Genomic DNA, 23,044 nt, shown 5'->3' on the forward strand with positions numbered 1-23,044 from the left:
TATGTGTTAATATGGTAGAAAATTAACTATATTAAGCACTAAATACCTTCTTGGCGGATCTTCGTGGTGGATGTTACTTTGATTTTCTCTTCATTTTTGAACCATTCTCCTTTGGCCTGGGCACAGGATAATTCGCAGATGAAGGCCGCGTTGTCGTTCTCCGCGATCTCAACGTCCTGCAGGTCTTTTAGGATTTGTGGTTCTTGCTCTTTCGATATTGAAAACATAGAACATTTATAATATTTTATTAGATGTAGAAAACTAATATAGCCTAAAATAACATATGTCAGGTACTATAATGGAAAGCAATTACTCTATGCCAGACGCCCTATAAACAAATTTCACAAATCTCGGACCAGACCCCCTCAATAAATACAAATCCCCAGACAAGATCCTCTATATAAATCAGATCCCCCCAGAGCCTTTTAACTAATAAAGACCCAGACCAGACCCCCCATTTGCAAAGACCCTAAATCAGACCCCCTTTAGTAAAGCCCCCAGACCAAGATATCCTAAAATGCAGTCCTCAGACCCAATGTGCCTGGCCCCATTACACATACTTGGCAACTTTTTCTGTTTGAGAAGAGAGAAGACCTCACCCCATTTTGGGTGGTCACTTGCCTCCACTCCCATTTTCATAGAATCCTAGAATGTTAGAGGTGGAGGGGACTTCCAGGGTCCTCGTGTCCAACCCCCTGCTCAATGCAGGAGACACTAAACCATCTCAGACAGATGTCTGTCCGGCTTCTGTGTGAAGACTTCTATTGAAGGAGAACTCACCATCTCTCATGGCCGTCTGTTCCACTCATTGATCACCCTCACTGTCAAAAAGTTTTTTCTAATATCTAATCTGTATCTTCTCCCTTTCAGTTTCATTCCATTGCTTTTCGTGTTTCCATGTGAAAATGAGAATAAGGATAATCCCTCTACAGTGTGACAGCCCTTCAGACATTTGTAGACAGCTATTAAATCTCCTCTCAGTCTTCTTTTTTACAAGCTAAACATTCCCAGATCCTTTAACTGTTCCTCGTAGGACATAGTTTGCAGTCTGCTCACCATCCTGGTAGCTCTTCTCTTCAAGAGCTACCAGGATGGTGAGCGGACTGTAAACTATGTCCTATGAGGAACGTTTAAAGGATTTGGGAATGTTTAGCTTGTAAAAAAGAAGGCTAAAAGGAGAGATAATTTTCCGCACCCTCACATCTTGGCCCCTGCTACTTAAGACTGCAGGGCACAAGAATTGCCAATTTATGGGAAGTTTAGAGAAATTTTAATGGGAGTTGGGAGATTGTGGACTCTTTCTGGTGTCTGTTACATCTCTACTTTTTTTTTCAGAAACATTCTTAACTTTCCAGGAGAGTTGGCGGCAAGTATGTCTGTACGGATGTCTTTAAAGAAATATCTGTCAGAAGGATATTCGACCAGGAACTAATGGCATGAGTGTAAAGTCCCTTTAAGATTATTGCATACATACCTTGCTTGTAGTATTTCAATGAGGCATTTTTGAGAAATCCATCCTTGAAGTTTTAATCACAAGTGCAGTGGGGCGGTCACTGTGCTCCTTGCTCTGTTGTGTTCCCTCCCTTTTCACCACCCACTTCGACCTCTGGTCTTTGATTGACAGGTTACTCTTCTCTTAGTGACTTGTCTCCCCTGCGCACGTGCCGCCATTGTCTGGGTTCATTTAATCAGAAGGCGCGACGCGTCCGCATTGAGCTCTTACTGATGTTGCGGCAGCCGGTCCATTGATCTCGCAACCTCATTAGGAGGTCATTGTGCATGAACTGCCCCTTTTTATTAAACGAGCCTGGGCAATGACAGCGCCTGCACAAGGGAGACAGGTCACTAAGAGAAGAATGACCTGTCAATCAAAGACAGGAGGCCGGAGGTGGGGAGGGAAAAGGGAGACAGCAGAGAAGGAAGTACAGTGCCCGCTTCGCTGTACTTGCAATTAAAACTTCAAGGGTGAGTTTTTTAAAAATGTCCCAACACAACACTGACAGCAAGATATGAATGTAATAAGAATTAAAGGGGCTTTACTTTCATGCCTCTAATTTGGGCCCTCAGGGGTTGAATATTCTGCTGACAGGTCACGATTAAGCCTTGGTACTAGGACCAACATCAGGGAGCCCAGACATGACAACGAGTGCAAAAAATGGAAAGTTGTAGGGATATTTGGTGCCATAAAAACTTGTCAATTCTTCCATCTTTCCAAAATGAGTATCTTAGGAGAAGACTTACCAAGAACACGCAATGTTGCGGAGGCACTAAGGTCAGCCACATGACATGCGTATGTCCCAGAGTCTTGAGGCCCACACTGACTAATGTGAAGTATTCTCCGTCGCCCCACAGAGAACATACGGCACAATGTACTCAGGACCAACTCTTCCCCGTCCTACAAGAAAATCGGAACATTTGTGAGCATCACAGGGAGAAATTAAAAATATTCAGGATGAAAGTTCAAAAACTGCTCTTCATGTCCTGCTTTCTTTATATCTACAAGTTAAAGCCCATATTCGTATCCATAGGGGACAATATTATAGTAGATAATTTCTTGTCCATAGGGGGGCTGTATTATAGTAGAGAGAGGAACCCTTTGTGTTACCTTGCTCCACGTCACAATGGCATCCTGTTTGGAGACCTCGCATTGGAATGTCGCTAGCCCGGCTTCGTGAACGACAAAGTCTTGTGGTGGCTGTGTGATGGTAAGCGGGTGCTCAGTGACAGTCAGCTGCCCCATGGTTCGCAAAGTTTCAGTGGTAAAGGCTATCACTGAAGTATCGGGTAGTGCAAGGTCTATAAGGCGTAAAAAATGTTGCCGCCCGCTCGATCTGATGACGCAGCGATCATCAGAAGTCAGGCGGACTCCTCCTTTCCACCATTCTCCTTTCAAATCATCATGGGACAACTCCACCGTAAACTCAATGTCACTTCCCTCCTCACATCGCTCGTCTTGTAACCCTTTCTTTACCGCAATACTTCGAGCTGTGGTGGAGAGTAACAAACATAGTAAACCAAGATGGAACTGAAAAAGACAATTAATTTTTTTCAAGAAAAATACTATAATACTTACGGAGCACATTGAGGCGGCAATCGGTTCTGTCATGAAGACTTTCACAGCTGTACCTGCCCCGGTCAGATGCCTGGATGCCATGGATGGTAAGTGTATGGTTGTACCCACTCTCCTGAATGGTAAATCTATCACTGGGCTGAACAACAACACCTTGCTTCACCCAATGAACTTCTGCATTCTCAGTGGTGACCCGGACCTCAAAGTTGACATCCTGTTCCTCTTCCACCTCCATGTCCTCCAACCCCTGAGTAAACATCACATGAGCCTCTACAGAAAAAAAAAACAACATAAGTCTCATTAAAGAACTCTGTCAATCTCAAAAAATTCATAACAGACAGAAATTTAGCAATCAAATATAAACAGCATGAAGAAAAACCTCAGCATCTTATATCCGTTGTAACCACTCATCTATACCCTCCCAAATAACTGGCAATGATGTTGACATACAAGACTAAAAACGTATGCCAACTGTGGCCCTTGTACCCTTTGTAGGCAAAAAAATATATCCATTGCTAAGAACAGTCTCAGGCTCCATGAAGTACCACACATCAGTCCAAATCCCCACCAATCTTCCAACCCTACGATCCTATTCCGACCTAACTCCCTTTTTGTTCCTTTCTCATAGGTACAATCATTGAGGGACTGTTTTGGTGGACAAATATTTGATTAGAAATGTAAATGCACCCAACTGGAATCAGCTTTAACAATAGCAATGTATACGTTTTGGATTTCCACATACATCTTTTTCCAATTTGCAAAATCACATTCAATGGAAACCAAAAGTTCTAGCCTACACCTCTCCTTGACATTTGCCTTTTTTGTTTTCAGATAATTATAACACAGTCCAATGGGCGTGAATTCTTCTTAAAGACATCATATATCTCGTATCTGGGCAAAAACAATGGGTTTGAATGAAAGACAACAAAGCCATACCAGCTCATACTCAACGTATGGTCCTACCTTGGACTCTAAGTCTTGCTCGTGAGATGAGTCCTTCAGCGTTAGCAGTGATGGTTCCAGAGTCGGAGAGGCGACAGCCATGCAAAGTCAGGGAGTGACACAGTCCATTACTCGCCATGCTGGCTCTCCGGTCTGAATTCACAGGGGACCCATTGAGTTCCCAGTTGAGAATCACATCCTCTGGAGATACGACGCATTTAAAAGTGGCAGTGTCTCCTTCCAGGACAGTGATGTTCTGGAGCTCAGTGATAAATTCCACTTGCCGTGGCGCTAGAGATACAACCATCGAAAATATATCACTATTCAAAACGGCCAATGACATAACTAACACAAAGGTGCCCAAAAAGATAAGATCCATACATGACCTAAAGGTCTTTACCTTCCACATGGACTTCAGTATGTAACTGATCGGTGCCGGCATCACAAGTGTACCTTCCGGAGTCTGAAGGTCGAACACTTTGTATGGTAAGTTGTCGGTGAACCCCTCGAGATGTGATTTTGACCCGGCCTCCAGACACCAGCTCTTCACCATCTCTCAGCCAGCGCACTTTGAAATTTGGACGTGATATCTCACAAGAGAGTACAAGGTCATCCCCGGTAATCAAAGTATGGTGCTCTGGAGTTCCTGTGTTGCCCACAATGGTGACCGGAGGTGCTGAGAGAGAGGACAGCAAATTAGGACCCAAAATTGGGAATATTCTAAATCAAAGCCAAAAAATGACCGCCAAGCAAGAAGAAGTGCAGCCCGTCTCAGCCGAAACAGCAAACGAAACGTCACTACGGGCAATGTCATCTGAGAATAGGCACTGACAGGGAGGCATTGCAAGCACGGGGGTTAGGAGGCTTTGCAGAGGCACAGCACAATATAATGGAGGCATGACAGGAGGGAGGAAGGAGGCAGAGCAAGGACACAGAAGGGCAGAGGACGAGGATTATAGAGGGGTTTTGGAAATTTTTGAAAAATAATTAGCTTGACTACAAGCAAGCAACATGTTAGATGCAGAAAACGTGTCACTATGTTTGATTTTTATGGCAATGACCACATCAAACTTTATAATATGGGGGATATATAATAGAAAGAGCAAAGGGTGTCATTATAAAAGTTAGAATGGAAACTGCACCCAATAATTTCTTTGGATCAATAACCTTTAAATGATGTACGAGCTGATCGCTACAATATTCTCCACTATACTGACATGAACTCACCAGTCCCTACAGGCTTCCAATAACAGAGAGATTCCAGCCTAATATAAACTCTATATTCTTGTACATAGGAGCAGTATTATAGTAGTTATATTCTTGTATATAGGGACAGTATTATAGTAGTTATATTCTTGTACATAGGGGGCAGTATTATAGTAGTTATATTCTTGTACATAGGAGTAGTATTATAGTAGTTATATTCCTATACATAGGAGCAGTATTATAGTAGTTATATTCTTATACATAGGGGGCAGTATTATAGTAGTTATATTCTTGTACATAGGAGCAGTATTATAGTAGTTATATTCTTGTACATAGGGGGCAGTATTATAGTAGTTATATTCTTGTACACAGGGGACAGTATTATAGTAGTTATATTCTTGTACATAGGAGTAGTATTATAGTAGTTATATTCCTGTACATAGGAGCAGTATTATAGTAGTTATATTCTTGTACATAGGAGCAGTATTATAGTAGTTATATTCTTGTACATAGGAGCAGTATTATAGTAGTTATATTCTTGTACATAGGAGGCAGTATTATAGTAGTTATATTCTTGTACATAGGGAGCAGTATTATAGTAGTTATATTCTTGTACATAGGAGTAGTATTATAGTAGTTATATTCCTGTACATAGGAGCAGTATTATAGTAGTTATATTCTTGTACATAGGGAGCAGTATTATAGTAGTTATATTCTCGTACATAGGAGCAGTATTATAGTAGTTATATTCTTGTACATAGGAGCAGTATTATAGTAGTTATATTCTTGTACATAGGAGCAGTATTATAGTAGTTATATTCTTGTACATAGGAGCAGTATTATTGTAGTTATATTCTTGTAAATGGGGGCAGTATTATAGTAGTTATATTCTTGTACATAGGAGCAGTATTATAGTAGTTATATTCTTGTACATAGGAGCAGTATTATAGTAGTTATATTCTTGTACATAGGAGCAGTATTATAGTAGTTATATTCTTGTATATAGGAGCAGTATTATAGTAGTTATATTCTTGTACATAGGGGACAGTATTATAGTAGCTATATTCTTCTACATAGGGGACAGTATGATAGTAGTTATATTCTTGTACATAGGGGGCAGTATTATAGTAGTTATATTCTTGTACATATGGGCAGTATTATAGTTGTTATATTCTTGTACATAGGGGGCAGTATTATAGTAGTTATATTCTTGTATATAGAGAGCAGTATTATCGTCGCTATATTCTTGTACATAGGGGGCAGTATTATAGTAGATATATTCTTGTACATAGGGGGCAGTATTATAGCAGTTATATTCTTGTACATAGGGGGCAGTATTATAGTAGTTATATTCTTGTATATAGGAGCAGTATTATAGTAGTTATATTCTTGTACATAGGGGGCAGTATTATAGTAGTTATATTCTTGTGCATAGGGAGCAGTATTATAGTAGTTATATTCTTGTACATAGGGGGCAGTATTATAGTAGTTATATTCCTGTACATATGGGCAGTATTATAGTTGTTATATTCTTGTACACAGGAGCAGTATTATAGTAGTTATATTCTTCTACATATGGGCAGTATTATAGTAGTTATATTCTTGTACATAGGGAGCAGTATTATAGTAGTTATATTCTTGTACATAGAAGCAGTATTATAGTAGTTATATTCTTGTACATAGGGGGCAGTATTATAGTAGTTATATTCTTGTACATAGAAGCAGTATTATAGTAGTTATATTCTTGTACATAGGGGCAGTATTATAGTAGTTATATTCTTGTACTTGTACATGGGAGCAGTATTATAGTAGTTATATTCTTGTACACAGGAGCAGTATTATAGTAGTTATATTCTTGTACATATGGGCAGTATTGTAGTAGTTATATTCTTGTACATAGGGAGCAGTATTATAGTAGTTATATTCTTGTACATAGAAGCAGTATTATAGTAGTTATATTCTTGTACATAGGGGGCAGTATTATAGTAGTTATATTCTTGTACATAGAAGCAGTATTATAGTAGTTATATTCTTGTACATAGGGGGCAGTATTATAGTAGTTATATTCTTGTACATAGAAGCAGTATTATAGTAGTTATATTCCTGTACATATGGGCAGTATTATAGTTGTTATATTCTTGTACATAGGAGCAGTATTATAGTAGTTATATTCTTGTACATAGGGGGCAGTATTATAGTTGTTATATTCTTGTACATAGGAGCAGTATTATAGTAGTTATAATCTTGTACATAGGGGGCAGTATTATAGTTGTTATATTCTTGTACATAGGAGCAGTATTATAGTAGTTATATTCCTGTACATAGGGGGCAGTATTATAGTTGTTATATTCTTGTACATAGGAGCAGTATTATAGTAGTTATATTCTTGTACATAGGGGGCAGCATTATAGTAGTTATATTCTTGTACATAGGGAGCAGTATTATAGTAGTTATATTCTTGTACATAGGACGCAGTATTATAGTAGTTATATTCTTGTACATAGGAGGCAGTATTATAGTAGTTATATTCTTGTACATAGGAGCAGTATTATAGTAGTTATATTCTTGTACACAGGGGACAATATTATAGTAGTTATATTCTTGTACATACGGCAGTATTATAATAGTTATATTCTTGTACATAGGGGGCAGTATTATAGTAGTTATATTCTTGTACATAGGGGGCAGTATTATAGTAGTTATATTCTTGTATATAGGAGCAGTATTATAGTAGTTATATTCTTGTACATAGGAGCAGTAATATAGTAGTTATATTCTTGTACATAGGAGCAGTATTATAGTAGTTATATTCTTGTACATAGAGGGCAGTATTATAGTAGTTATATTCTTGTACATAGGGAGCAGCATTATAGTAGTTATATTCTTGTACATAGGAGCAGTATTATAGTTGTTATATTCTTGTACACAGGAGCAGTATTATAGTAGTTATATTCTTGTACATATGGGCAGTATTATAGTAGTTATATTCTTGTACATAGGGAGCAGTATTATAGTAGTTATATTCTTGTACATAGAAGCAGTATTATAGTAGTTATATTCTTGTACATAGGGGGCAGTATTATAGTAGTTATATTCTTGTACATAGGGGCAGTATTATAGTAGTTATATTATTGTACATGGGAGCAGTATTATAGTAGCTATATTCTTGTACATAGGGGCAGTATTATAGTAGTTATATTCTTGTACACAGGAGCAGTATTATAGTAGTTATATTCTTGTACATATGGGCAATATTATAGTAGTTATATTCTTGTACATAGGGAGCAGTATTATAGTAGTTATATTCTTGTACATAGAAGCAGTATTATAGTAGTTATATTCTTGTACATAGGGGGCAGTATTATAGTAGTTATATTCTTGTACATAGAAGCAGTATTATAGTAGTTATATTCTTGTACATAGGGGGCAGTATTATAGTAGTTATATTCTTGTACATAGAAGCAGTATTATAGTAGTTATATTCCTGTACATATGGGCAGTATTATAGTTGTTATATTCTTGTACATAGGAGCAGTATTATAGTAGTTATATTCTTGTACATAGGGGGCAGTATTATAGTTGTTATATTCTTGTACATAGGAGCAGTATTATAGTAATTATAATCTTGTACATAGGGGGCAGTATTATAGTTGTTATATTCTTGTACATAGGAGCAGTATTATAGTAGTTATATTCCTGTACATAGGGGGCAGTATTATAGTTGTTATATTCTTGTACATAGGAGCAGTATTATAGTAGTTATATTCTTGTACATAGGGGGCAGCATTATAGTAGTTATATTCTTGTACATAGGGAGCAGTATTATAGTAGTTATATTCTTGTACATACGGCAGTATTATAATAGTTATATTCTTGTACATAGGGGGCAGTATTATAGTAGTTATATTCTTGTACATAGGGGGCAGTATTATAGTAGTTATATTCTTGTACATAGGGGGCAGTATAATAGTAGTTATATTCTTGTATATAGGAGCAGTATTATAGTAGTTATATTGTTGTACATAGGAGCAGTATTATAGTAGTTATATTCTTGTACATAGGAGCAGTATTATAGTAGTTATATTCTTGTACATAGAGGGCAGTATTATAGTAGTTATATTCTTGTACATAGGGAGCAGTATTATAGTAGTTATATTCCTGTACATATGGGCAGTATTATAGTTGTTATATTCTTGTACACAGGAGCAGTATTATAGTAGTTATATTCTTGTACATATGGGCAGTATTATAGTAGTTATATTCTTGTACATAGGGAGCAGTATTATAGTAGTTATATTCTTGTACATAGAAGCAGTATTATAGTAGTTATATTCTTGTACATAGGGGGCAGTATTATAGTAGTTATATTCTTGTACATAGAAGCAGTATTATAGTAGCTATATTCCTGTACATATGGGCAGTATTATAGTTGTTATATTCTTGTACATAGGAGCAGTATTATAGTAGTTATATTCTTGTACATAGGGGGCAGTATTATAGTTGTTATATTCTTGTACATAGGAGCAGTATTATAGTAGTTATATTCCTGTACATAGGGGGCAGTATTATAGTTGTTATATTCTTGTACATAGGAGCAGTATTATAGTAGTTATATTCTTGTACATAGGGGGCAGCATTATAGTAGTTATATTCTTGTACATAGGGAGCAGTATTATAGTAGTTATATTCTTGTACATAGGACGCAGTATTATAGTAGTTATATTCTTGTACATAGGAGGCAGTATTATAGTAGTTATATTCTTGTACATAGGAGCAGTATTATAGTAGTTATATTCTTGTACATAGGGGACAATATTATAGTAGTTATATTCTTGTACATAGGGCAGTATTATAATAGTTATATTCTTGTACATAGGGGGCAGTATTATAGTAGTTATATTCTTGTACTTAGGGGGCAGTATTATAGTAGTTATATTCTTGTACATAGGGGGCAGTATTATAGTAGTTATATTCTTGTATATAGGAGCAGTATTATAGTAGTTATATTCTTGTACATAGGAGCAGTATTATAATAGTTATATTCTTGTACATAGGAGCAGTATTATAGTAGCTATATTCTTGTACATAGGGGCAGTATTATAGTAGTTATATTCTTGTACATAGGAGCAGTATTATAGTAGTTATATTCTTGTACATAGAGGGCAGTATTATAGTAGTTATATTCTTGTACATAGGGGCAGTATTATAGTAGTTATATTCTTGTATATAGGAGCAGTATTATAGTAGCTATATTCTTGTACATAGGGGCAGTATTATAGTAGTTATATTCTTGTACATAGGGGGCAGTATTATAGTAGTTATATTCCTGTACATATGGGCAGTATTATAGTTGTTATATTCTTGTACACAGGAGCAGTATTATAGTAGTTATATTCTTGTACATATGGGCAGTATTATAGTAGTTATATTCTTGTACATAGGGAGCAGTATTATAGTAGTTATATTCTTGTACATAGAAGCAGTATTATAGTAGTTATATTCTTGTACATAGGGGGCAGTATTATAGTAGTTATATTCTTGTACATAGAAGCAGTATTATAGTAGTTATATTCTTGTACATAGGGGGCAGTATTATAGTAGTTATATTCTTGTACATAGAAGCAGTATTATAGTAGTTATATTCCTGTACATATGGGCAGTATTATAGTTGTTATATTCTTGTACATAGGAGCAGTATTATAGTAGTTATATTCTTGTACATAGGGGGCAGTATTATAGTTGTTATATTCTTGTACATAGGAGCAGTATTATAGTAATTATAATCTTGTACATAGGGGGCAGTATTATAGTTGTTATATTCTTGTACATAGGAGCAGTATTATAGTAGTTATATTCCTGTACATAGGGGGCAGTATTATAGTTGTTATATTCTTGTACATAGGAGCAGTATTATAGCAGTTATATTCTTGTACATAGGGGGCAGCATTATAGTAGTTATATTCTTGTACATAGGGAGCAGTATTATAGTAGTTATATTCTTGTACATACGGCAGTATTATAATAGTTATATTCTTGTACATAGGGGGCAGTATTATAGCAGTTATATTCTTGTACATAGGGGGCAGTATTATAGTAGTTATATTCTTGTACATAGAGGGCAGTATTATAGTAGATATATTCTTGTATATAGGAGCAGTATTATAGTAGTTATATTCTTGTACATAGGAGCAGTATTATAGTAGTTATATTCTTGTACATAGAGGGCAGTATTATAGTAGTTATATTCTTGTACATAGGGAGCAGTATTATAGTAGTTATATTCCTGTACATATGGGCAGTATTATAGTTGTTATATTCTTGTACACAGGAGCAGTATTATAGTAGTTATATTCTTGTACATATGGGCAGTATTATAGTAGTTATATTCTTGTACATAGGGAGCAGTATTATAGTAGTTATATTCTTGTACATAGAAGCAGTATTATAGTAGTTATATTCTTGTACATAGGCGGCAGTATTATAGTAGTTATATTCTTGTACATAGAAGCAGTATTATAGTAGCTATATTCCTGTACATATGGGCAGTATTATAGTTTTTATATTCTTGTACATAGGAGCAGTATTATAGTAGTTATATTCTTGTACATAGGGGGCAGTATTATAGTTGTTATATTCTTGTACATAGGAGCAGTATTATAGTAGTTATATTTCTGTACATAGGGGGCAGTATTATAGTTGTTATATTCTTGTACATAGGAGCAGTATTATAGTAGTTATATTCTTGTACATAGGGGGCAGCATTATAGTAGTTATATTCTTGTACATAGGGAGCAGTATTATAGTAGTTATATTCTTGTACATAGGACGCAGTATTATAGTAGTTATATTCTTGTACATAGGAGGCAGTATTATAGTAGTTATATTCTTGTACATAGGAGCAGTATTATAGTAGTTATATTCTTGTACATAGGGGACAATATTATAGTAGTTATATTCTTGTACATAGGGCAGTATTATAATAGTTATATTCTTGTACATAGGGGGCAGTATTATAGTAGTTATATTCTTGTACTTAGGGGGCAGTATTATAGTAGTTATATTCTTGTACATAGGGGGCAGTATTATAGTAGTTATATTCTTGTATATAGGAGCAGTATTATAGTAGTTATATTCTTGTACATAGGAGCAGTATTATAATAGTTATATTCTTGTACATAGGAGCAGTATTATAGTAGCTATATTCTTGTACATAGGGGCAGTATTATAGTAGTTATATTCTTGTACATAGGAGCAGTATTATAGTAGTTATATTCTTGTACATAGAGGGCAGTATTATAGTAGTTATATTCTTGTACATAGGGGGAGTATTATAGTAGTTATATTCTTGTATATAGGAGCAGTATTATAGTAGCTATATTCTTGTACATAGGGGCAGTATTATAGTAGTTATATTCTTGTACATAGGGGGCAGTATTATAGTAGTTATATTCCTATACATATGAGCAGTATTATAGTTGTTATATTCTTGTACACAGGAGCAGTATTATAGTAGTTATATTCTTGTACATATGGGCAGTATTATAGTAGTTATATTCTTGTACATAGGGAGCAGTATTATAGTAGTTATATTCTTGTACATAGAAGCAGTATTATAGTAGTTATATTCTTGTACATAGGGGGCAGTATTATAGTAGTTATATTCTTGTACATAGAAGCAGTATTATAGTAGTTATATTCCTGTACATATAGGCAGTATTATAGTTGTTATATTCTTGTACGTAGGAGCAGTATTATAGTAGTTATATTCTTGTACATAGGGGGCAGTATTATAGTTGTTATATTCTTGTACATAGGAGCAGTATTATAGTAGTTATATTCCTGTACATAGGGGCAGTATTATAGTTGTTATATTCTTGTACATAGGAGCAGTATTATAGTAGTTATATTCTTGTACATAGGGGGCAGTATTATAGTAGTTATATTCTTGTACATAGGGGGCAGTATTATAGTAGTTATATTCTTGTACATAGGGGGCAGTATTATAGTAGTTATATTCTTGTATATAGGAGCAGTATTATAGTAGTTATATTCTTGTACATAGGAGCAGTATTATAATAGTTATATTCTTGTACATAGGAGCAGTATTATAGTAGCTATATTCTTGTACATAGGGGCAGTATTATAGTAGTTATATTCTTGTACATAGGAGCAGTATTATAGTAGTTATATTCTTGTACATAGAGGGCAGTATTATAGTAGTTATATTCTTGTATATAGGAGCAGTATTATAGTAGCTATATTCTTGTACATAGGGGCAGTATTATAGTAGTTATGTTCTTGCATATAGGAGCAATATTATAGTAGTTATATTCCTGTACATAGGGGCAGTATTATAGTGGTTATATTCTTGTGTATAGGGGCAGTATTATAATAGTTATATTCTTGTACATAGGAGCAGTATTATAGTAGCTATATTCTTGTACATAGGGGCAGTATTATAGTAGCTATATTCTTGTACATAGGAGCAGTATTATAGTAGTTATATTCTTGTACATAGGGGGCAGTATTATAGTAGTTATATTCTTGTACATAGGGGGCAGTATTATAGTAGTTATATTCTTGTACATAGGGGGCAGTATTATAGTAGTTATATTCTTGTATATAGGAGCAGTATTATAGTAGTTATATTCTTGTACATAGGAGCAGTATTATAATAGTTATATTCTTGTACATAGGAGCAGTATTATAGTAGCTATATTCTTGTACATAGGGGCAGTATTATAGTAGTTATATTCTTGTACATAGGAGCAGTATTATAGTAGTTATATTCTTGTACATAGAGGGCAGTATTATAGTAGTTATATTCTTGTATATAGGAGCAGTATTATAGTAGCTATATTCTTGTACATAGGGGCAGTATTATAGTAGTTATATTCTTGCATATAGGAGCAATATTATAGTAGTTATATTCCTGTACATAGGGGCAGTATTATAGTGGTTATATTCTTGTGTATAGGGGCAGTATTATAATAGTTATATTCTTGTACATAGGAGCAGTATTATAGTAGCTATATTCTTGTACATAGGGGCAGTATTATAGTAGCTATATTCTTGTACATAGGAGCAGTATTATAGTAGTTATATTCTTGTATATAGGAGCAGTATTATAGTAGTTATATTCTTGTACATAGGAGCACTATTATAGTAGTTATATTCTTGTGTATAGGGGGCAGTATTATAATAGTTATATTCTTGTACATAGGGGCAGTATTATAGTAGTTATATTCTTGTATATAGGAGCAATATTATAGTAGTTATATTTCTGTACATAGGGGCAGTATTATAGTGGTTATATTCCTGTATATAGGGGCCAGTATTATAATAGTTATATTCTTGTACATAGGAGCAGTATTATAATAGCTATATTCTTGTACATAGGGGCAGTATTATAGTAGTTATATTCTTGTACATAGGGGGCAGTGTTATAGTATTTATATTCCTGTACATATGGGCAGTATTATAGTTGTTATATTCTTGTACACAGGAGCAGTATTATAGTAGTTATATTCTTGTACATATGGGCAGTATTATAGTAGTTATATTCTTGTACATAGGGAGCAGTATTATAGTAGTTATATTCTTGTACATAGGGGCAGTATTATAGTAGTTATATTCTTGTACATAGAAGCAGTATTATAGTAGTTATATTCCTGTACATATGGGCAGTATTATAGTTGTTATATTCTTGTACATAGGAGCAGTATTATAGTAGTTATATTCTTGTACATAGGGGGCAGTATTATAGTTGTTATATTCTTGTACATAGGAGCAGTATTATAGTAGTTATAATCTTGTACATAGGGGGCAGTATTATAGTTGTTATATTCTTGTACATAGGAGCAGTATTATAGTAGTTATATTCCTGTACATAGGGGGCAGTATTATAGTTGTTATATTCTTGTACATAGGAGCAGTATTATAGTAGTTATATTCTTGTACATAGGGGGCAGCATTATAGTAGTTATATTCTTGTACATAGGGAGCAGTATTATAGTAGTTATATTCTTGTACATAGGACGCAGTATTATAGTAGTTATATTCTTGTACATAGGAGGCAGTATTATAGTAGTTATATTCTTGTACATAGGAGCAGTATTATAGTAGTTATATTCTTGTACATAGGGGACAATATTATAGTAGTTATATTCTTGTACATACGGCAGTATTATAATAGTTATATTCTTGTACATAGGGGGCAGTATTATAGTAGTTATATTCTTGTACATAGGGGGCAGTATTATAGTAGTTATATTCTTGTACATAGGGGGCAGTATTATAGTAGTTATATTCTTGTATATAGGAGCAGTATTATAGTAGTTATATTCTTGTACATAGGAGCAGTATTATAGTAGTTATATCCTTGTACATAGGGGGCAGTATTATAGTTGCTATATTCTTGTACATAGGGGCAGTATTATAGTAGTTATATTCTTGTACATAGGAGCAGTATTATAGTAGTTATATTCTTGTACATAGAGGGCAGTATTATAGTAGTTATATTCTTGTACATAGGGGCAGTATTATAGTAGTTATATTCTTGTATATAGGAGCAGTATTATAGTAGCTATATCCTTGTACATAGGGGCAGTATTATAGTAGTTATATTCTTGTACATAGGGGGCAGTATTATAGTAGTTATATTCCTGTACATATGGGCAGTATTATAGTTGTTATATTCTTGTACACAGGAGCAGTATTATAGTAGTTATATTCTTGTACATATGGGCAGTATTATAGTAGTTATATTCTTGTACATAGGGAGCAGTATTATAGTAGTTATATTCTTGTACATAGAAGCAGTATTATAGTAGTTATATTCTTGTACATAGGGGGCAGTATTATAGTAGTTATATTCTTGTACATAGAAGCAGTATTATAGTAGTTATATTCCTGTACATATGGGCAGTATTATAGTTGTTATATTCTTATACGTAGGAGCAGTATTATAGTAGTTATATTCTTGTACATAGGGGGCAGTATTATAGTTGTTATATTCTTGTACATAGGAGCAGTATTATAGTAGTTATATTCCTGTACATAGGGGGCAGTATTATAGTTGTTATATTCTTGTACATAGGAGCAGTATTATAGTAGCTATATTCTTGTACATAGGGGGCAGTATTATAGTAGTTATATTCTTGTACATAGGGGGCAGTATTATAGTAGTTATATTCTTGTACATAGGGGGCAGTATTATAGTAGTTATATTCTTGTATATAGGAGCAGTATTATAGTAGTTATATTCTTGTACATAGGAGCAGTATTATAATAGTTATATTCTTGTACATAGGAGCAGTATTATAGTAGCTATATTCTTGTACATAGGGGCAGTATTATAGTAGTTATATTCTTGTACATAGGAGCAGTATTATAGTAGTTATATTCTTGTACATTGAGGGCAGTATTATAGTAGTTATATTCTTGTACATAGGGGCAGTATTATAGTAGTTATATTCTTGTATATAGGAGCAGTATTATAGTAGCTATATTCTTGTACATAGGGGCAGTATTATAGTAGATATATTCTTGCATATAGGAGCAATATTATAGTAGTTATATTCCTGTACATAGGGGCAGTATTATAGTGGTTATATTCTTGTGTATAGGGGGCAGTATTATAATAGTTATATTCTTGTACATAGGAGCAGTATTATAGTAGCTATATTCTTGTACATAGGGGCAGTATTATAGTAGCTATATTCTTGTACATAGGAGCAGTATTATAGTAGTTATATTCTTGTATATAGGAGCAGTATTATAGTAGTTATATTCCTGTACATAGGGGCAGTATTATAGTGGTTATATTCTTGTATATAGGGGGCAGTATTATAATAGTTATATTCTTGTACATAGGAGCAGTATTATAATAGCTATATTCTTGTACATAGGGGCAGTATTATAGTAGTTATATTCTTGTACATAGGGGGCAGTATTATAGTATTTATATTCCTGTACATATGGGCAGTATTATAGTTGTTATATTCTTGTACACAGGAGCAGTATTATAGTAGTTATATTCTTGTACATATGGGCAGTATTATAGTAGTTATATTCTTGTACATAGGGAGCAGTATTATAGTAGTTATATTCTTGTACATAGGGGCAGTATTATAGTAGTTATATTCTTGTACATAGAAGCAGTATTATAGTAGTTATATTCCTGTACATATGGGCAGTATTATAGTTGTTATATTCTTGTACATAGGAGCAGTATTATAGTAGTTATATTCTTGTACATAGGGGGCAGTATTATAGTTGTTATATTCTTGTACATAGGAGCAGTATTATAGTAGTTATAATCTTGTACATAGGGGGCAGTATTATAGTTGTTATATTCTTGTACATAGGAGCAGTATTATAGTAGTTATATTCCTGTACATAGGGGGCAGTATTATAGTTGTTATATTCTTGTACATAGGAGCAGTTTTATAGTAGTTATATTCTTGTACATAGGGGGCAGCATTATAGTAGTTATATTCTTGTACATAAGAAGCAGTATTATAGTAGTTATATTCTTGTACATAGGACGCAGTATTATAGTAGTTATATTCTTGTACATAGGAGGCAGTATTATAGTAGTTATATTCTTGTACATAGGAGCAGTATTATAGTAGTTATATTCTTGTACATAGGGGACAATATTATAGTAGTTATATTCTTGTACATACGGCAGTATTATAATAGTTATATTCTTGTACATAGGGGGCAGTATTATAGTAGTTATATTCTTGTACACAGGGGGCAGTATTATAGTAGTTATATTCTTGTACATAGGGGGCAGTATTATAGTAGTTATATTCTTGTATATAGGAGCAGTATTATAGTAGTTATATTCTTGTACATAGGAGCAGTATTATAGTAGTTATATTCTTGTACATAGGGGGCAGTATTATAGTTGTTATATTCTTGTACATAGGAGCAGTATTATAGTAGTTATATTCCTGTACATAGGGGGCAGTATTATAGTTGTTATATTCTTGTACATAGGAGCAGTATTATAGTAGTTATATTCTTGTACATAGGGGGCAGTATTATAGTAGTTATATTCTTGTACATAGGGGGCAGTATTATAGTTGTTATATTCTTGTACATAGGAGCAGTATTATAGTAGTTATATTCCTGTACATAGGGGGCAGTATTATAGTTGTTATATTCTTGTACATAGGAGCAGTATTATAGTAGTTATATTCTTGTACATAGGGGGCAGTATTATAGTAGTTACATTCTTGTATATAGGAGCAGTATTATAGTAGTTATATTCTTGTACATAGGAGCAGTATTATAATAGTTATATTCTTGTACATAGGAGCAGTATTATATTAGCTATATTCTTGTACATAGGGGCAGTATTATAGTAGTTATATTCTTGTACATAGGAGCAGTATTATAGTAGTTATATTCTTGTACAAAGAGGGCAGTATTATAGTAGTTATATTCTTGTACATAGGGGCAGTATTATAGTAGTTATATTCTTGTACATAGGAGCAGTATTATAGTAGCTATATTCTTGTACATAGGGGCAGTATTATAGTAGTTATATTCTTGTAAATAGGAGCAATATTATAGTAGTTATATTCCTGTACATAGGGGGCAGTATTATAGTAGTTATATTCTTGCACATAGGGGCAGTATTATAGTGGTTATATTCTTGCATATAGGGGGCAGTATTATAGTAGTTATGTTCTTGTACATAGGAGCAGTATTATAGTAGCTATATTCTTGTACATAGGGGCAGTATTATAGTAGTTATATTCTTGTATATAGGAGCAGTATTATAGTAGTTATATTCTTGTACATAGGAGCAGTATTATAGTAGTTATATTCTTGTACATAGAGGGCAGTATTATAGTAGTTATATTCTTATACATAGGAGCAGTATTATAGTAGTTATATTCTTGTACATAGGGGCATTATTATAGTAGTTATATTCTTGTACATAGGGGCAGTATTATAGTAGTTATATTCTTGTACATAGGAGCAGTATTATAGTAGTTATATTCTTGTACATAGAGGGCAGTATTATAGTAGTTATATTCTTGTACATAGGAGCAGTATTATAGTAGTTATATTCTTGTACATAGGGGCAGTATTATAGTAGTTATATTCTTGTACATAGGGGCAGTATTATAGTAGTTATATTCTTGTACATAGGAGCAGTATTATAGTAGTTATATTCTTGTACATAGGGGGCAGTATTATAGCAGTTATATTCTTGTACATAGGGAGCAGTATTATAGTAGTTATATTCTTGTATATAGGAGCAGTATTATAGTAGTTATATTCTTGTACATATGGGCAGTATTATAGTAGTTATATTCTTGTACATAGGGAGCAGTATTATAGTAGTTATATTCTTGTACATAGAAGCAGTATTATAGTAGTTATATTCTTGTACATAGGGGGCAGTATTATAGTAGTTATATTCTTGTACATAGAAGCAGTATTATAGTAGTTATATTCCTGTACATATAGGCAGTATTATAGTTGTTATATTCTTGTACGTAGGAGCAGTATTATAGTAGTTATATTCTTGTACATAGGGGGCAGTATTATAGTTGTTATATTCTTGTACATAGGAGCAGTATTATAGTAGTTATATTCCTGTACATAGGGGCAGTATTATAGTTGTTATATTCTTGTACATAGGAGCAGTATTATAGTAGTTATATTCTTGTACATAGGGGGCAGTATTATAGTAGTTATATTCTTGTACATAGGGGGCAGTATTATAGTAGTTATATTCTTGTACATAGGGGGCAGTATTATAGTAGTTATATTCTTGTATATAGGAGCAGTATTATAGTAGTTATATTCTTGTACATAGGAGCAGTATTATAATAGTTATATTCTTGTACATAGGAGCAGTATTATAGTAGCTATATTCTTGTACATAGGGGCAGTATTATAGTAGTTATATTCTTGTACATAGGAGCAGTATTATAGTAGTTATATTCTTGTACATAGAGGGCAGTATTATAGTAGTTATATTCTTGTATATAGGAGCAGTATTATAGTAGCTATATTCTTGTACATAGGGGCAGTATTATAGTAGTTATGTTCTTGCATATAGGAGCAATATTATAGTAGTTATATTCCTGTACATAGGGGCAGTATTATAGTGGTTATATTCTTGTGTATAGGGGCAGTATTATAATAGTTATATTCTTGTACATAGGAGCAGTATTATAGTAGCTATATTCTTGTACATAGGGGCAGTATTATAGTAGCTATATTCTTGTACATAGGAGCAGTATTATAGTAGTTATATTCTTGTACATAGGGGGCAGTATTATAGTAGTTATATTCTTGTACATAGGGGGCAGTATTATAGTAGTTATATTCTTGTACATAGGGGGCAGTATTATAGTAGTTATATTCTTGTATATAGGAGCAGTATTATAGCAGTTATATTCTTGTACATAGGAGCAGTATTATAATAGTTATATTCTTGTACATAGGAGCAGTATTATAGTAGCTATATTCTTGTACATAGGGGCAGTATTATAGTAGTTATATTCTTGTACATAGGAGCAGTATTATAGTAGTTATATTCTTGTACATAGAGGGCAGTATTATAGTAGTTATATTCTTGTATATAGGAGCAGTATTATAGTAGCTATATTCTTGTACATAGGGGCAGTATTATAGTAGTTATATTCTTGCATATAGGAGCAATATTATAGTAGTTATATTCCTGTACATAGGGGCAGTATTATAGTGGTTATATTCTTGTGTATAGGGGCAGTATTATAATAGTTATATTCTTGTACATAGGAGCAGTATTATAGTAGCTATATTCTTGTACATAGGGGCAGTATTATAGTAGCTATATTCTTGTACATAGGAGCAGTATTATAGTAGTTATATTCTTGTATATAGGAGCAGTATTATAGTAGTTATATTCTTGTACATAGGAGCACTATTATAGTAGTTATATTCTTGTGTATAGGGGGCAGTATTATAATAGTTATATTCTTGTACATAGGGGCAGTATTATAGTAGTTATATTCTTGTATATAGGAGCAATATTATAGTAGTTATATTTCTGTACATAGGGGCAGTATTATAGTGGTTATATTCCTGTATATAGGGGCCAGTATTATAATAGTTATATTCTTGTACATAGGAGCAGTATTATAATAGCTATATTCTTGTACATAGGGGCAGTATTATAGTAGTTATATTCTTGTACATAGGGGGCAGTGTTATAGTATTTATATTCCTGTACATATGGGCAGTATTATAGTTGTTATATTCTTGTACACAGGAGCAGTATTATAGTAGTTATATTCTTGTACATATGGGCAGTATTATAGTAGTTATATTCTTGTACATAGGGAGCAGTATTATAGTAGTTATATTCTTGTACATAGGGGCAGTATTATAGTAGTTATATTCTTGTACATAGAAGCAGTATTATAGTAGTTATATTCCTGTACATATGGGCAGTATTATAGTTGTTATATTCTTGTACATAGGAGCAGTATTATAGTAGTTATATTCTTGTACATAGGGGGCAGTATTATAGTTGTTATATTCTTGTACATAGGAGCAGTATTATAGTAGTTATAATCTTGTACATAGGGGGCAGTATTATAGTTGTTATATTCTTGTACATAGGAGCAGTATTATAGTAGTTATATTCCTGTACATAGGGGGCAGTATTATAGTTGTTATATTCTTGTACATAGGAGCAGTATTATAGTAGTTATATTCTTGTACATAGGGGGCAGCATTATAGTAGTTATATTCTTGTACATAGGGAGCAGTATTATAGTAGTTATATTCTTGTACATAGGACGCAGTATTATAGTAGTTATATTCTTGTACATAGGAGGCAGTATTATAGTAGTTATATTCTTGTACATAGGAGCAGTATTATAGTAGTTATATTCTTGTACATAGGGGACAATATTATAGTAGTTATATTCTTGTACATACGGCAGTATTATAATAGTTATATTCTTGTACATAGGGGGCAGTATTATAGTAGTTATATTCTTGTACATAGGGGGCAGTATTATAGTAGTTATATTCTTGTACATAGGGGGCAGTATTATAGTAGTTATATTCTTGTATATAGGAGCAGTATTATAGTAGTTATATTCTTGTACATAGGAGCAGTATTATAGTAGTTATATCCTTGTACATAGGGGGCAGTATTATAGTTGCTATATTCTTGTACATAGGGGCAGTATTATAGTAGTTATATTCTTGTACATAGGAGCAGTATTATAGTAGTTATATTCTTGTACATAGAGGGCAGTATTATAGTAGTTATATTCTTGTACATAGGGGCAGTATTATAGTAGTTATATTCTTGTATATAGGAGCAGTATTATAGTAGCTATATCCTTGTACATAGGGGCAGTATTATAGTAGTTATATTCTTGTACATAGGGGGCAGTATTATAGTAGTTATATTCCTGTACATATGGGCAGTATTATAGTTGTTATATTCTTGTACACAGGAGCAGTATTATAGTAGTTATATTCTTGTACATATGGGCAGTATTATAGTAGTTATATTCTTGTACATAGGGAGCAGTATTATAGTAGTTATATTCTTGTACATAGAAGCAGTATTATAGTAGTTATATTCTTGTACATAGGGGGCAGTATTATAGTAGTTATATTCTTGTACATAGAAGCAGTATTATAGTAGTTATATTCCTGTACATATGGGCAGTATTATAGTTGTTATATTCTTATACGTAGGAGCAGTATTATAGTAGTTATATTCTTGTACATAGGGGGCAGTATTATAGTTGTTATATTCTTGTACATAGGAGCAGTATTATAGTA

General features: G+C 33.5%; 1 protein-coding gene across 4 annotated transcripts in view; it reads right to left on the reverse strand.

Annotated features, from left to right (window-relative positions):
* OBSL1 (obscurin like cytoskeletal adaptor 1) overlaps nucleotides 1–23,044 on the reverse strand; it is a 118,543-nt gene that overhangs the window by 14,692 nt on the left and 80,807 nt on the right. For all 4 annotated transcript variants that reach the window (XM_073647300.1, XM_073647303.1, XM_073647302.1 and 1 more), the window contains 6 exons: nucleotides 4,413–4,688; nucleotides 4,034–4,303; nucleotides 3,074–3,340; nucleotides 2,606–2,985; nucleotides 2,242–2,395; nucleotides 47–208 (listed from right to left, as the gene is read on the reverse strand). In XM_073647300.1, coding sequence (XP_073503401.1) covers nucleotides 47–208; nucleotides 2,242–2,395; nucleotides 2,606–2,985; nucleotides 3,074–3,340; nucleotides 4,034–4,303; nucleotides 4,413–4,688 — 1,509 coding nt within the window. The remainder of the gene's footprint in view (nucleotides 1–46; nucleotides 209–2,241; nucleotides 2,396–2,605; nucleotides 2,986–3,073; nucleotides 3,341–4,033; nucleotides 4,304–4,412; nucleotides 4,689–23,044) is intronic.

This window comes from Phyllobates terribilis, unplaced genomic scaffold (genome assembly GCF_046119375.1).
Source record: "Phyllobates terribilis strain yellow unplaced genomic scaffold, ASM4611937v1 Scaffold_9__5_contigs__length_417890890, whole genome shotgun sequence".
NCBI classification, from domain to species: Eukaryota; Metazoa; Chordata; class Amphibia; order Anura; family Dendrobatidae; genus Phyllobates; species Phyllobates terribilis.